The 17,828-nt window shown below is 37.2% G+C and overlaps 1 protein-coding gene across 1 annotated transcript in view; it reads right to left on the bottom strand.

Annotated features, from left to right (window-relative positions):
• Window positions 1-9,050: 9,050 nt before the first annotated feature.
• LOC103607724 (chromosome unknown open reading frame, human C10orf88) overlaps window positions 9,051-17,828 on the bottom strand; it is a 22,212-nt gene continuing 13,434 nt past the window's right edge. The window contains exons 5-6 of the mRNA XM_008592192.1: window positions 15,133-15,587; window positions 9,051-10,192 (exon numbers count right to left, since the gene is read on the bottom strand). Of these exons, the coding sequence (XP_008590414.1) occupies window positions 9,958-10,192; window positions 15,133-15,587 (690 nt within the window). The 3' untranslated portion in view covers window positions 9,051-9,957. The remainder of the gene's footprint in view (window positions 10,193-15,132; window positions 15,588-17,828) is intronic.

The raw sequence follows: 17,828 nt of genomic DNA, 5'->3' as shown, positions 1-17,828 counted from the left end.
ATTAGAAGTTTTGAATCCTTCGCTGGCCTTGATGTGGAAAAAAATTACTCATACGTACCTAGTGGGAGATTAAGTTAGTATCAGATTTATTCAGAGTGATATTATGATATGTATAAAATATAAAAAGCACTTGGAATTTGACCAGGGAATTTTATTTCTAAAAATTTATCTTTAGGAAACAATTATAAAAGTGTCCAAAGATTTATGTACAAGCATGTTCATTAGACCATATTCATAAATGCAAGAAACAACACAAATTTCCATCATTTATTATATAATTTGTGGTAAATTCATACAAAGAACAGTGTGTGGATATTAGTCTTTAAAGAACACTGATCTATAGAAATATGTCCATGATACATGTTAAATAAAAAACTGTCTGAAATATATATAATATGATCACACCTGTATTAGTCCTTTCGTGTTGCTATAACAGAATACCTGAGACTGGGTAATTTATAAAAAGTGGAGATTTATTTGGCTTACGAGTCTGGGACAGCTGCGTCTGGCACGGGCCTCAGGCTGCTTCTGTTCATGGAGGAAAGCGGCAGGTAGCTGGTGAGTACAAGCAGATCACATGGCGAGAGGAAGCAAGAGAGGGAGAGGAGGTGCAGGGTCTCTTTAAACAACCAGCTCTCACGGGAATAGAGCGAGATCTCACGCATTAATCCCCCCTCCCCCCGCCTGGGAGAGCATTAATCCATTCATGAGGGATCCGCCCCCATGACTCAAACAGCTTCCAACACTGCCACATTGGAGATCAGATTTCCACATGAGTTTTGGTGGGGACAACACATCCAAACTCCATCAACACCTATGTTCAAAATACACAAATTTGAGCACTTAAAAACCTTAATCTTTGATTTTCTTTGCTTTCTGATTTTTTATTGTAAACAATAAGAATTACTTTTCTATTTAGGAAATTCTACACCTCTACATCACAAAGATACTCTCCTTCATTTCTTCTATGTGGTGTTAATTGGAGATTATTTTTCTCTCCTAAGTCAATTTCTGCTAAAGTGACTAAATAATTCTCTCTTTCCTCATTGATTTATAGTACTACTTTATTGTATATTATATTCCTGAAATGTCATAGATGTCTGACAGATTCTTTGGTCTATTTACTTGTTTTAATGTTGATACTGCAGGTTATTTTTATTTTATTTTTTTATTTTTTAAAAGATGACCGGTAAGGGGATCTTAACCCTTGACTTGGTGTTGTCAGCACCACGCTCAGCCAGTGAGTGAACCGGCCATCCCTATATAGGATCTGAACCCGGGGCCTTGGTGTTATCAGCACCGCACTCTCCCAAGTGAGCCACGGGCCGGCCCCTGCAGGTTATTTTAAAAAACTATCATCTTAGGGCCGGCCCGGTGGTGCACTGGAGAGTGCGCCGCTTGGGAGCGTGGGGGCGCTCCCACCAAGGGTTCGGATCCCATGTGGAGACCGGTTCCCGCTCACTGGCTGAGCGCAGTGTGGGCGCAACACTGAGGGTTGCGATCCCGTTGCCGGTCCCCAGTATGGGCGTGACACCGAGGGTTGCGATCCCGTTACCGGTCAGTAAAAAAGACAAAAAGGAAAAAAAAAAAAAAAACTATCATCTTATTACAATATTTTGCAGGTCAAGTCCCAGAAGCAATACACAACTTTGTCATTGTAGCAATATGTACAGGATGAGCATGACTGTGTTGCAACAAAACTTTATTTATCAAACGGGTGCTGGACCAACTTTGGCCCACAGTCCATAGATCCAAAATGTGGTCATATGGCCAGAAAATTTCAAATGTACTTTTGTGAGCAATAGAATGGAATAAAGAACCTAAATGCTCTCTCTCGGGTCGGCCCGTGGCTCACTCGGTAGAGTGCGGTGCTGATAACACCAAGGCCACGGGTTCAGATCCCATATAGGGATGGCCGGTTAGCTCACTGGCTGAGCGTGGTGCTGACAACACCAAGTCAAGGGTTGAGATCCCCTTACCGGTCATCTTTTTTTAGAAAAAAATAAATAAATAAAAAAATAAATGCTCTCTCTCTCTCTCTCTCTCTTTCTTTCTCTCTCTCTCTCTCTCTCTCTCTCTCTCTCACACACACACACACACACACATTAATTTTTAGTAAAAAACTAAGAGCCCTTTGGGAAAGGTATCATTTCATCAGCCACAACAGAGAAGAAAGAAAAATAAAAGTTTGTTGGTTTTTTTTACAAGTGGAGTTATTAGTCAGGTTCCATTAAAAAGTATGTACTTGTTCATATTGAATTAAAGCCGATATTTATCACCACCTTTCTTCAGGCCCTAATATACTTTTCCTGTTTATGGACTCTACATAAAAAATCATAAGTGCTCTTTCCCCCAAGGGCTCCAAAAAAGAGACATCAATTCCTGGTGGCTTCTTTTGTGAGGAGTAAAATATAGTTCATCATTAGCTCCAGGGCTATATGGGGGTACCAGGTGGTGGGAGGTGGGAGGTGGAGCCCACTGACTGGGTGAGCTGCCAACTTTCCTTGGCGCCATCTGTGTTGTGTACCAGGCAAATCAAGCTGCCGGGCCAGTCTGGGAGATGCCAATCTGGCAGAGATTCACAAAGCCGTGATCCTGCAACTCAATCACAATGAGAAGTGCACCTAGACAATAGAAAGACCAGAAAATAAAAGCATCAGAATCATCTTTTCCCTCGTCTGGTAAGTCGAGGCTTCAGTTTCCTAATGAGGATGGTTGAACTCTCTAGCCACATGGGTGGTCTCTGTGGAAAGAATTCAGCAGCTGCTAGAACTGGTAGTAATTCCACAATCACCGTGATGATGGTGATGATGGTGGTGGTGATGATGCTAATGGTGGTGCTGATGCTGTAATTATGATGATGGTGGTGGTGGTGATGGCAATGATGGTGTAATGATGACGATGATGATAGCAATGGTGGTGATGATGGTGATGGTGGTGTTGACAATGACGATGGTGATGGTGATGGTGATGGCAATGGTTGATAGTCACTGATGATGACTGTGTGCCAGGCACTAGCTCACAGAGGTACTGCCAGGTCAGTGCTACTATTACAGACAGAGAGAGGTTGAGAACTTGTCTGAGGTCATGCAGCTAGTGAGTGGAATGACGAAGGTTAGTACCCAGAAAATCTAGTTCCAGATTCTGGGCCTTAAAACACTAAACTTGTGGTTCCAAACTTTACAATGCTTTAGAATCTGCACAGAAGCTTCCAAAAACCCATATTCTTAGGCAGTACCCCATACAATTAGATCACAATCTCTGGGAGTAGGACCTAATCATCAGTTTATTTTTTTATTTTAAACTTTTTATTTTGAAATAAACATACATTTACACATATTTTTCATAAGTGCCCAGGCAATCACAGTGTGAAGTGAAGCTGAGAACACAGCTCTGCTCTCTAGGGACCCTCTCAGCGCTTCATGAGATCTGCCCCACTTAATCCTCTCAACAACCCTCTGGGGTAGATGCAATCTAATCCCCATGCAGTGGATAAGAAAGCCCAGAGAAGTCACTGAAGAGGTCCAAGATCACATACTAATAAGAGTGGGAGAGGAACTGAATCTAAGCAGCCTGGCTCCAGAGCCCATATTCTTACCCTTCTCTAGCAATTCTCAAACTTGATTATGCAGCAGAAGCACATGGAGGGCTTGTTCAAGCACAACTGCTGGGCCCCAGAGTCTCTACTATCTCACTTAGAGGAGGGGATGGGGGGGCCTGAGAATCTGCATAGGTAACAAATTCCCAGGTGATGCTGACACTGCTGGTCCAGGTACAACACTTTGAGAACCATGACTGTATACCACTGAAGTTGGAATTGACTTCCCTTTGGCCGTGAAGGAAACAGTAAAGAAGGAGACTTTCAAATTTCCTAGAATTGTACAGTTATTAAGAAACAAATATCAGGGTACTTCAAAACATTTTTGGAAAAATAGAATTAAAAGATAATAGGAATCTTCCCATGAACTTTTTGAAGTATTGTTGTACATTATTCTTGATTTTTTTTTTTCCTTTTTTTGTCTTTTTTCATGTCCGGCAACGGATCGCAACCCTCAGTGTCGCGCCCGTACCGGACCGGGACCGGCAACGGGATCGCAACCCTCGGTGTTGCGCCCGCACCTCACTCAGCCAGTGAGCGGGAACCGGTCTGTATGTGGGATCCGAACCCTCGGCAGGAGCGCCGCCGCGCTCCCAAGCGGCGCACTGTAGCAGTGCGTCACCGGGCCGGCCCGATTATTCTTGATTTTTAAAGAGATAACAGAAGCATGAAAAATGAGAGGAAAGGGAGAAATTAACATTTAACATTTATTGGACACTTCCTGTGTGCCAGGTCTGCGGTAGGTATGTTAAAAATATTATAAACCTCATGCAACTGTAAGAAGTAGGCTGGGATATCCTCATTTTACAGAAGAGATAACTTAGGTTAAAAAAGGTTAAATAATTTGTCCAAACTTACATGGCAGATAAATGACTAAGGTAGAAGTTGAATTCACATTCCTCTACCTTGTGTTTTTTCCTCTAGGCATCTTGAACTTAATGTCCTCTGTGGGCATTTGGAGAGACAATGTCAAAATGGGCAGAAAACTAAAATCCTTGGATACCCTGTCCAAGGGCATGGGATTATCCTTCAAGATGAGGAAGTGGTCACATGGGAAAAGGAAGCAGCGACTGGGGAGATGCTAACTTTTGCTTTACTTTGAGAGGTGGCCACGGAGTAAGAGTTGCTTCGCCATTCAATGGATTTCAAATGCAAAAGGGGATCAATTCTAAAAAAGGTTCTACCCCCAAATCCACAAGGACATGGGAAACAGGAGAGATGGAAATAGGTGGAAGGAAAGGAGTCCTGGATTCTAGGCCCATCTTCACCATTTACTTGATACAGGACTTTTTTTTTTTTTTTTGTCTTTTTTGAGCACTGTTATTTATTTATTTATTTATTTTTAATTGGTTATCAATATTCATGAGGTACAAAGCAGATTGTCACCACTTGTGCCTAAGATGTAATGGCCAGATTCGTACTGGTATATACACAGATAGTTTTCCTTTTTTTTTTTTTTGTTCGTGTCCAGCAACGGATCACAACCCTCAGTGTCGCACCCGTACCGGGCCGGACCGGCAAGGAGGGATCGCAACCCCCGGTGTTGCGCCCACCCCTCGCTCAGCCAGTGAGCGGGAACCGGTCTGTATGTGGGATCCGAACCCTCGGCGGGAGCATCACCACGCTCCCAAGCGGCGCACTGTAGCAGTGCGCCACCGGGCCGGCCCTTGATACAGGACTTTGACAAAGCAGTTCACCACTGTGAGCCCCTTGCTTCTCTTCTACAGAGATAATAAGAACCACTTTATCTTCTAAAGAGATAAAGAGAACCAGTGTGTGGCTCGACAGTGATAGTGGCAGAGGCCGATAACCTTTAGAGGTTTCTATGAAGACAGATGTGGCACCATTTTGTAAATGTGAAACCCCCTTTGCTAGTGGCTCTTCTCCAGCCACAGGTGTTTTCTGTCCACAGACTGGATCTGGATGGAAGGTGTGAGAGTGAAAACACTCAAGTCTTTGTTGAAACCTCTACAGATGGGACCCTGCTAGGACAAATCTGCAGTACAGTGACTACGTTGCATTTGAATCATTTGAATCATTTCATTTCGTGTTTCAGGAGTTCTGACTCCTCAAGGAGTCAGAGTTGCCTTTTTTTCCCTCATTACTTCTTTTCTGTAACCCATAGCTCTCACTTAAACAGAAACTTTCAGGAGCATCTGCTATACACACAGAAAGTTACACGGATACCTGCGCTGGGTTTTAAAATCTTGAATATGAGTCTCTTTCTTCAGAGACTTATCCATTTATTACAGCAGTGCATCTCTAACTTAAATGTGCGTAAGAACCATCCAGAGAGCTTGTTAAATCACAGACTTTGAGCCACCACAGAAATTCTGATTTACTGGTTTTGGGGTGGAGCTCATGAATTTGTCCTAACCAGCTCCCAGGTGAAGCAGAGGAATGGGGCTGTTCAGATGGCTACATGTTGACGGGTACTTGCCTAAACACCAAAAATAGTTCTCCAGCAACTTCTTGGTGCCAGCAAGAGGAGCAGTCTTCCCACGGTCTTTTCTGAAGACTAGTAATAATTTCAGTAAAGTGTTATTTTTTTAGAGTGGAAGATATATATGTGTGTGTGTATGCAGACATAGGTAGGTAGATGGATAGCTGTGATGTAATTTGGGTTTCAAAACTTGGAAGGAAAATGAAAGAGAAATAAATGTTTATCTGAATTATTTCTAGTACTATAATCGTAGAATGTTATCAAATTTACTTCATTTGTAAGACAGAATTAATGTATATTAATTATAATTTGTAATAAAACATTTCTATAGCTACAGCCCATAATCACTAGAACTTTATTTATTTATTTATTTTAAAAGATGACCGGTAAGGGGATCTTAACCCTTGACTTGGTGTTGTCAGCACCACGCTCACCCAGTGAGCTAACCGGCCATCCCTATATGTGATCCGAACCCGTGGCCTTGGTGTTATCAGCACCACACTCTCCCAAGTGAGCCACAGGCCGGCCCCATAATCACTAGAACTTTAAAGTATACGTAAAAAACATTTGCTGCTAGAAACAAATTAATTTTGTCATTTGTGTTTCTGTTTTATATCTTTTTTCACTGTTTTCAACAGAAACCTGGATGATTAAATCATTTCTGCCATATTTTGAAAGTAAACAGAATGTCATCAATCCATCACCAGTAAAACATGTACGGTATTCTTTTTAAAAAGGCAAAATGGGGGAGGGGGGAGGGAGTACTTGCTTTAAAACATAAGTTTCATCTTTTTCTAAAGGCTGATGGGTTTTAACTACATCACCATACTGACATATTAATAATATGTAAGGAAAGGTATTTTAGTTCTAATACATTGGTATTGATTTTCTAATTAATTCATGTAGACTCAGAAATTTAGGCTTAAGGGAACTTGGCTATCTTGCAAAGAGAACAAAACTAAGGTCTCAGCTCACATTAGTTTGAACTAAAGGCTTTGTCTCTCTAGACAAAAGAAAACAAAAAGAAATGAGCTATCAAGCCCTGAAAAGACATAGAGAAAACTTAAATACACATTGCTAAGTGAAAAAAACCAATCTGAAAAGACTACATGCTATATGGTTCCAATTACATAACATTCTGGAAAAGGCAAAACTATTGACACAATAAAAAGATCAGCAGTTTCCAGGGGTTGCAGAGCGAATAGGGATGAATAAGTGGAGCACAGGCGATATGTAGGGCAGTGACACTATTCTGTATTACACTGTAATGGTGGATACAAGTCGTTACACATTTGTCCAAATCCATAGACTGTACAACACTAAGAGTGAACCCTAATGTAAACTACAAACTTTGGGTAATAATGATGTCAATGTAGGTTCATCAATTGTAACAAATATACCTCTCTGGTGGGGAGTGTTGATAGTGGGGGAGGTTATGCATGTGCGAGGGTAAGGGATATATGGGAAATCCCTGTAACCTTCCTCTCAATTTTACTGTGAATCTAAAACTGCTCTTAAAAAAAAAAAAAGCCTTAAAAAAAAAAACCCAAATTAACTACGGTAACTTTCATAAACACATTTACGACAAAGGCTTGCAGGACGCATCTATGTTTTAAAATAGTTGAAAATTTGTGAATGAAAGTCATTACAGAAATATCATATGTAGTAGAAAATTATCTTTTTCTGATTTCATAGGAGGAAACCAATTATTTCCCTGCTGATGAAATATATTTTGACAACTATGGAAAATACTGACTGTTAATAAATAACCCTGAACTACTCCTTGACTATAGTGCTATAGTATTTTACAGGTTTTCTGTTCATACTGGGGAACTAAACTGAATCAGCCATTTGAAATAGAAATGCTTTCAGGGATATTTTGTCTGATTTTTAACATAAACACTAAGCTAATTCAAATAACAGTTTCTCTATGTTGAGCTGGCATTGTTCTAAATATTAACAAATGCATAAAATCCATTAAATATGTAGGGAAATCATAAATTTATTAATTTTCATATTGCCAAAATCTACTTTTTAAAATGGTTGTGATCTTGCTTCCCAATTACAATATTTCATCATCAAACACATGCAGAAGGAACTCAGAATCAGCCTTTCAACCGTCTGCATCTATCTTCATTCGCGGTCCTTGATCTGAATGCAGTGATTATGGCTACACTATAGTGAGGCATTCTGTGAATCAATGAACAGATCACAACTACCAGAAGCTACAGGACTATTAACTAACAGGTTCAGTCTTTTTTTTTTCCTTTTTGTCTTTTTTCGTGACCGGCAACGGATCGCAACCCTCAGTGTCGCGCCCATACCGGACCGGGACCGGCAACGGGATCACAACCCTCGGTGTTGCGCCCGCACCTCGCTCAGCCAGTGAGCGGCCGGTCTGTATGTGGGATCCGAACCCTCGGCGGGAGCGCCGCTGCGCTCCCAAGCGGCGCACTGTAGCAGTGCGCCACCGGGCCGGCCCCAACAGGTTCAGTCTTAAGTGAGACAGATTCCTCCTCAATAGCACAGGAAATACTATCTTTTTTTTTTTTTTTTAAAAAGATGACCGGTAAGGGGATCTCAACCCTTGGCTTGGTGTTGTCAGCACCATGCTCAGCCAGTGAGCGAACCGGCCATCCCTATATAGGATCCGAACCCGTGGCCTTGGTGTTATCAGCACCGCACTCTCCCAAGTGAGCCACGGGCCGGCCCAGGAAATGCTATCTTATAGCTGTATATGTTATGACTGTTCCATAAATAATGACCCATAAAGAACTAGCAAAAGTGACATTTAAATTGTCAAGTGATTGTGGTCAGAGTATGTTCCATATACTGTGTCACCTTTGTAGTATGATAAAAATGAACAAACAGTATATAAATTGGCCCTCATTTTAAAGAACAAATTTGCCAAAACAGTAAATAAATATGAAATATCCCTTTTCTAAAAAATAAAACATTTTAAGCAAAGATTAGTTGAAAATAAAAGTTCTATTCACTTGAGACAAGTAGCTTCCAGAGTGAATGCATTTATTTTTTAGATGCAAATATATCACTCTTCAACACATATACAATGGTTATAAGTTCTGAAAATTAAGTCAGCCAAAGAGAACTGCAATCTCCTTGATTCATATTCCTTAATCCTCAGCATTTCACACTTTAAACACACCAGAAAAGGACTCTGGGGAGAAAAACCTGTATTAGGCTCAAAAAAGAGAGACTTCCTGTTTGGGGTTATGCAGATCAGTCAAGACTACTGCTCCTGTATTACATGAAACACCAAATCCAAAGTAGTAATTGTAACAAGGAATGGGCCAGTTCTGATTTTTTACTTTCCTATCTACAGCTACACTGTAATGAAACAAATACTATTAATGGCCCCAGTGTGAACTAATTTTACACATGCCAAACACTGCATCTTATTATCACAGATAAACAATGCAAAATGTGAATTAATGATCTAAATTAAAGACTCCAAGTCTTAAGTATCTAATTTTCCAAGAAAAAGCAGAAAAAGAAAAAAATATCAAATACTCTATGCATTATTTTTTCATACAAAGACTGTAAGGTCTTTGTATAAATAAAAAATTCACTTCAATCAAACACATATACAAGCTATTGAACTGCTTTAGAAATCCTTAAACATTTTAAACACTCAAGCAACACGAGAATACATAAATTTCTGGTAAGAATGAAAAATATTGCAAACAAAAATAATTTATGACCGTAACATGTTAACCAATAGTGTATAGTATGGATTTAAAATAACAAGTATAAGAAAAATGAACACTGAGGTCACTTTATATAAGTAAAATAATAATCCTTCAAAGGACATGAAATACTTTTCCTAACTTTTTGGGTTCTGGCTTTGTAATAAATATGTAATAAATATCTGCAGTACACTGTATATGTTGACAGCTTATCTTTCGCCATTTGAAAGTCTTTCTCCAGAGTCATAATGTCTTAGAGGCATCCCAGCGGGAGGGGAGCTGGGATTTTGCAGCAAGTCCATTAACAAAGCAATCTTATCGTCTATGTGCTCCTGGAGTTTATACATTCGCTGATCAATGTAGTCCGTAAGTTTCTTTTCCATCAGTTCCATACTTTTAGAAAGAATCTTTTCCAAGTATGAACAAACAGGCTGCTCTTCCATTCTAAAAATAAATTATAAAAAATATCAATTTCCCCAATATCAAAAACAATCAGGCTATACAACAAGCAGCAAAAATACATTGCTGAATCTGTCTCAACAGTATTGTCTCCTTACAAAACATTTCCAGGTTCTAATATCCATACACAACAGGTGACCATCATCCTAAATGCCCAACGCATTCTTTTTCTTTAATTCTTTCAATTAAGTATACAAGTAAAATGGGAACATAAAAGTGAAGATGAACCCTTAAAAAAACAAGCCTTTAGAATGGGTCTTTTTTATTTTAAACTCCAAATCAAAACTGATCTTTCTTTCAGATTAGGGATGATCAAAGGAAAAATCAAACTGATCTTGCCCAATTTTTTAAAAAGTCAACATGTATATTTTCCAAGTACTTCCTCAATCAACCCTACAATTTAAACAGTCTTTTCTTCTTTCTTACAATTTTATTAAAGTACTGAACTGTTCTTTTCTAACCTGATAAGAAAATGCTTAACAATTTAACTAGAATGAGCAAATTAAAATAAAAAAGTAAATAAAAAGCATACCAGTTTCTAAAGTTCAGAATGAACACAAACAGTGAATCTGAGTGTGGTCCACAAAACCCTGGGGGTCTCCATGGCTCTTTCAGGGATTCAATGAGGTCAAAAATATTTTTATACCAATACTAAGATGTTATTTGACTTTTTCATCTTCATACTCTCATAATTATACAGTAGGATTTTCCAGAGACTACAAAATGTATAATGTCATTGCTGTGACGACTAATAGAATTTGTAGTTGTATATTCTTCTCTTACCTAGAATTTCCTAAGGAAGTAGGTTTAGTGTATAAATATATGCTTTTTCAGAGGTTAACTCAGTTTGTTCTCAGTATTCTTACTGTGCTGTTACTATTTCTTGATCATACATACTACAATGCAGCATATATAAGAATGCAGCCAAAAGCTAATATAGATTTGCGTAAATTTAAAACAATACCATTCTCACTCAACTTTTTAATAGAAAATTGGTTTGTTTTTCATAAAGACTGTTATTTATTTTAATATATGACCTTATTGTTGTCATTTTAAAACAATAAAATAAACATAGCCCACATAAATAAAGTTTCTGTAGTACTCAATTATTTTTAAGAGTGTAAAGAGCAAAAGTTGAGAACTACTACTCTAGAATATACCAAGGAAGGCTTTTTAAAAAACTCTTTTCTTTTTTTTTTTTTTTTTTTTTTTTTATTAAAGATGACCGGTAAGGGGATCTTAACCCTTGACTTGGTGTTGTCAGCACTACGCTCACCCAGTGAGCTAACCGGCCATCCCTATATGGGATCCGAACCCGTGGCCTTAGTGTTATCAGCACCGCACTCTACTGAGTGAGCCACGGGCCGGCCCCAAAACTCTTTACTTTGAAATAATTACAGATTCACAGGAAATTGCAAAAATACTAGAGTTTCTCAGTACCCTTCACCCAATCTTCCCAATGGTTATATCTTACCTAATTGATATAATCTCAAAACCAGGAAATTGACATTAGTACAATGTGTATATACAGTTCTATGCCATTGCCATTTTACCACTTGCATATACTCATGTCAACACCAGTGCAATCAAGATGCAGAACTGTTCTGTAACTACAAAGATGTCCTTCCTGCTACCCTTTATTGTCACACCTACTTCTCAAATCCCCGCCTTCCCTAACACCTGACAACCACTAATATGTTGTCCCTATATTTTTGTTATTTCAAGAATATCATAAATGAAATCTTATAGTATGTGACCTCCTAAGATTCTCTTTTGTCACTCAGCATAATGCCCTTGAGAGCTATCCAAGACACTGTTTTTTACTGCTCATCAGCATTTGGTATTGTTATCATTTTTAATTTTTATCATTCAAATAGGTGTATAGTGATTTCTTATGGTTTTAATATGCACTTCCCTAATAGCAATAAGGTCAATGTTGATCATCTTTTCATTTGCCTATTTGCTATTTGTATGTCCTCTCCAGTGGAATGGCTGTCTTTTTTGCCTGTGTTCTAAATGAATTGTATTTTTTTCAATGTTGACTTTTGAAAGTTCTTTATATATTTTAGATATGTCATTTGTTGGATTTATGATTTGCAAATATTTTCTTCCAGTTGTACTTTAATCCTCTTAAAATAAAAGAGTCTTTCACAGACAAAAGTTTTAAATTTAGATGGAGTCTAATATATTGGTTTTATTTTATGAATCATGCTTTTGGTGTGATATCTAAGAATTCTTTTCCCAGTCATAGGTCCCTAAGTGTTTCTCCTATATATTATTAGAAAGGACTTACAGTTTTATATTTTACATTTTAGTTTATGATCCATTTTGTGTTCATTTTTGCATAAGGTAGAGGTTCAAGTCATAGTTCATTTTTTGCCTGTTGATATCCAGTTGCTCCAGCACCACATGTTAAAAAGACTATATCCTTCCTTCACTGAATTACTTTTGCACCTTTGTCAAAAATCAGTTGGTGTAGTTTTGTAGGGCTATTTCTGTGCTCTGTATTCTATGGATCTGTGTCTATCCCTCTGCCAATAATACCACAGTCTTTAATACTGTAGCTATATATCTTAAAATCAATTAGTGATTTCTCTCACTTCTTCATTTTTCAGAATTGTTTTTTCTAGTCTCTTTATTCTTCCATTTATTTTAGAATTTTCCATTTCCAAATTTTAGAATCATATCATCTATATTTGCAAAAAATCTTGCTGAACTTTTGATAGGAATTGCATTAAACTTATCAATTTGGGGAGGTTTTTTTATTTTTTATTTTTCTGACCGATAAGGGGATTGTAACCCTTGGCTTGGCGCTGTCTGCATTGCGCTCAGCCAGTGAGCGCACCGGTCATCCCCATATAGGATCTGAACCTGCGGCCTCGGCGCTACCAGCGCTGCATTCTCCCGAGTGAGCCAGGGGGCCGGCCCTGGGGAGATATTTTTTGCTATACTGAGTGTTCAAATCCATGAGCATGGTATGTCTCTCCATTTTCTTAAGTCTTTGATTTCTTTGATCAGTATTTTATAATTTTCAGTCCACAGATCTTGTACATGTTTTGTTACATTAATATGTATTTTTACAAACCTTATAATTATTTGTATGGATTTGTATATTTTATATACACTTACATGTATTTCAATTTCTTTGGGGTCATGTAGCTTTGGTATCAGGGCTATACTGGCTTCAAAAATGAGTTGGGAATTCTTCCCTCCTCTTCTATTTTTAGAAGTATGTAAAATTTGTGCTCTTTAATTGTCTGGTAGAATCTTCCAGTGGAACCATCTGGGGCTGGATATTTCTTTTTCATGAGCTTTCCAATCACAAATCCAGTATTTTTAGTGGTTACTGGACTATTTCATATTGGCTAAATTTAGTAATTTGTGGTTTTTGAGGAATTAATCCATTCTAAGTTGTTAAGCTTAGAAGAAGTGAGCATAAAGTTGTCTGTAATATTCCCTTATTATCTTTTTAATGGCCTTAGGATCTGTAGTGGCATCCCCTATTATATTCCTGATATTGGTGATTTCTGTCTTCTCTCTTCTTATCTTTGCCAGTCTTGCTAGAAGTTTATCAATTTTATCAAAATTTTCAAAGAACCAGCTTTGTGCTTCATTGATTTTCTTTATTGTTTTTCTGTTTTCAATTACACTGATTTCTGTTCTTTACCATTTCCTTCTTCCTGCTTGCTTTGGGTTTGTTTTGCTTGGCTTTTAAATTACAAAATCAATTTTTCTTGTGGTTATAGGACTGTTCACATTATCTATTTCATTTGGTTGAGTTGTCATAGTTTTCTGCTATTGATTTAGAAACTCTCCTGTTTCCTAATGTAAGCATTTAGTGCTATAAATATCCTTATCAACACTTCTTTAGCTGCATCCTACAAATTTTGATCTGTTGTATTTTTATTCACTTCTATGTATTTTAAAAATATTTCTGTTAATATTTCTTCTTGAATCATAGATTTAAATTTAATTTCCAATTATTTGGAAATTTTCTTGTTGTCTTCCTGTTATTGATTTCAAGTTGAATTCATTTACAGTAAGAGAATATACTTTGTCTGATGTCAACCCTTTTAAGTTTGGTTAGGTTTAGTCTAAATATAACCTATTTTTGTGAATCTTCCATGAAAACTTGAAAAAAATGTATATTCTGCTATGGTTAGTACAGTCTTCTATAAATGTCAATTCGATCCTGTTGGTTGTTGGTGGTGTTTAGTTCCAAACTGATCCAATTACCTCATTTTCACATGAAAACTCTAAGCTATGGGAGATTAAACAGTGTGGGAAAATAGTTAAACCAAAACCATGACCAGAGTCCTGAATTCTAGTCTAGACCACTATTTTGACACACCATATCTATGTAAAGGATTAGGAACACACTAAGTACTTAGCCATCTCTTAATCAAACATGTGCTGCCAAAATAAGAGATTAGGATCAAGGGGTAAAAGCCTGTATACCACAAATAACTATCCTAATATAGTTTTTGATTATTCTAAAGTTAGACTAGACCAATATATTATAGATTTATTATAGATTAATACAGAAACTTTGTTACAGTGACATGCACAACACACCCATCCAAAAAAAGTACAAACAAATAAACAGTGTAAAGATTATGATTATCACTCTATTCAAGCAAATAACTTTCTATTCTAACCCTTCTCTGATGTCTGTACCCCCTTCCACAAAATGCTTGAGAAGTGTGCAACACCTCCAGTTACAGGCACTTCCTTCAAAGCAACCCATTCTACTCTATAGAACAGTTATTCCCTATAAGTCTATTAATGGCAAAATGTAAAAGCTGCTAAAATTTTCTCTGGAAGCAGATTTTCAGGCAGTACTCATTGAAACAAATCTGTTTCCCTTCATCTGATTCTCCTCTCTACCAAAATCTAAACTATGTTTGTCTTGAAATAATACTTACCCTAAACCAAGAATGGCTTCGCTGGGCTTGGTGATGTTTCTCTGCCACTCAGCATTATGCCCCACATGGAGATGGTTAACCTGACTACATAAATTCTGGAGAAAAGGCAGCAACTCAGAGTTAGGTATATTTGAGTTGTCACTGGCTTTCTTTGGTAAGAAAGAAGATACTACATTTTTAAGATCATTTTCAAGAAGGGAGTGGTTTTGTGGCACAATTTTACACTCATCAAGGTTTGCAGTATTTCCTCCACCAGGTGGCTGTGGACATTTATCAATGTAAGCTTTTAAGTTTTCAGTCATGTTTCCAGATGTCAATCCAGTTCTAAAAGGAAAAGATGTGGAGGATGACTTGTCTAAGGCTCCTGAAGCAGATGATGATTGCAGTCCAATGATATGCTTGTATGCAGTATTTCCCAAAACCGACTGAATCTGTTCTTCAATGGAAATACAATGCTAAACAAGGTAAATAAGTAAATGTTCATATTAACAATACTGACAGCTAACTCTTGGAGTAATTACTATGAGTCAATCACTGTACATTCTTTCATCTGATCTTCAAAACATCCTTATGAAGTAGGCTACTATTACTACTCCAATATTTAGTTGAGGAGACCAAGGCTAAAGGTACCTGGCCAAAGTAATCAGCTAGCAAGTGACAGAACTGGGACATGAACCCAGACCACTTAACTTCAGAGCCAAGGCTTTTAATCATTTCACAGTAGTTTTTCCTAAAAAAATGTATTAAAATAAATATTAGCATGCATAGCAAAATTGCATTGACATATTTTAATGTTTTCACTACAAAGGCTTCCTTAATTTATGGTAATAAAATGCAGTACTCTCAACTGAGTCATAATAATTGATAATTTTCTTAGAATTCAATTATGTCATTCTTCAACTTTCAACATATGGTAAGCTACTCATTTTTACCCAATCATATCTTTTGCAATGAGTTTTTCATGGAGACTACACAGATAAGTTACACTATTTAAAGTCAGATGTTCTACGGGTACACTTATAAAATTTTCAATGACTAAAATGAGCTATCATGTGGCTGTGTTTGCTTTAAGAATTTCCAGGATAATAAAGGTTATGTTTTGGAGCCTCAATTCAACTGCTTATGCAGTATTATTTCCTGAGAAGATTCTGGCTTACCTTCAAGAGAAAGTTATAATATCTCACTGTTATGCTCTTCAATTTTTCCCACTAGAGAATAGCAAAATGACCCCTAGTCTAACTAAGTGTTAAGGCATATGGCTCTGTCTTAAATTCAAAACACAGAAATCTACTACAGATTCTTATCAGGGGATATCATCCCATACTTAATGCTGTTCAATAGCTGGTGAGAGAAAGACTAAAAAACTAATATTCAAGATTAGCTGAAGAAACTCAGTTCATACATTTATCTAGATATTCTAAAAAGTTATTGCTAGATGGAGCCAGACCGACAGTCATTTATTCAACAAATATTTACCAGGAATCTAGTCTGTGATAGGCCCTGTTTCGTGCACTGGAAATACAGCAGTAAATAAAACAAATTAAAATCCCTGACCTCATGGAGCCTACATGATAGGGGAGCAGGGAGAGACAGACTACATGGAAAGAATGAAAGAAAATATATCACGGGATAGAGATGGTAATAAATACTTTAGGGAAAAATAAAACAAGACAGGGGAATAATAAGAGCCAGGGAGTGGGTGGGGGAAAGGGAGAATTATAATGTTACGTCCCCATCCAACTTCTTGAACTGCACTTTGGAAAAATGCTCATTAATAGAGAAATGTTAACCTATTAATTTATCTTATTCTATCCAATGCACGTTTTGAATAAACCTTAAAATCTTCCTGGAACAAGACAGATTATAAATCATAATATTTACAAAATTTTAACATTTGATGACTCTTCTGCAGCTCAAAGGAGTTTTACTCAGTCATAATAAAAAATTAATTTATTTCTCCATGATACCTCAAAAAAAGTATGGGAGAAAATTGACAAATCTATAGTAACAGTAATGTTATTTACACTAAAGTCAATGTCAAAATTATGGTGGCCATTAAGTAGGCAGAAAATTTAAGTAGAAAAATCTATATGTAAGGTATTTGTTAGGTAAATTTTTCTTTTCTGACATACAATATTCTGATTGTTTATAAGAAATTCACTGATTATAAAAATTAGTCATTGGTAGCAATGTAAAGTGGTATAGTGGTTATGGAAAACAGTAGGAGGTTTCCCCAAAGTTAAAATAGAACTACCATATGATCCAACAATCCCACTTCTGAGTATTTATCTAAAAGAACTGAAATCAGGATCTCAAGGAGATATCTGCTGTCTCATGCATATTGTGAATTGATGAAGCCAGTAGTATTCACAACAGCCAAGATATGGAAACAACTGAAATGTCCATTAATTGATGTACTGATTATATCTACACAATGGAATACTACTCAGCTATAAAAACGAATGAAATACTGCCATTTGCAACAACATGGATGGACCTTGAGAGAATTATATTAAGTGAAACGAGTCAGGCACAGAAAGAGAAATACCACATGTTCTCACTTATTGATGGGAGCTAAAAATAAATAAATAAATTCACTCACACACACGGTTACATTTTGTAAAAAGGGTGTCAGTAAAACCAACCCAATTGGTAGGAGGTCAGAAAAGGTGTTCTTTCAGTGTTTGAGATTAATA

This window comes from Galeopterus variegatus, unplaced genomic scaffold (genome assembly GCF_000696425.1).
Source record: "Galeopterus variegatus unplaced genomic scaffold, G_variegatus-3.0.2 Scaffold7661, whole genome shotgun sequence".
NCBI lineage: Eukaryota > Metazoa > Chordata > Mammalia > Dermoptera > Cynocephalidae > Galeopterus > Galeopterus variegatus.
Note: the sequence above shows the minus strand (reverse complement) of the source record. Positions and strands in the feature narration are given on the sequence as shown.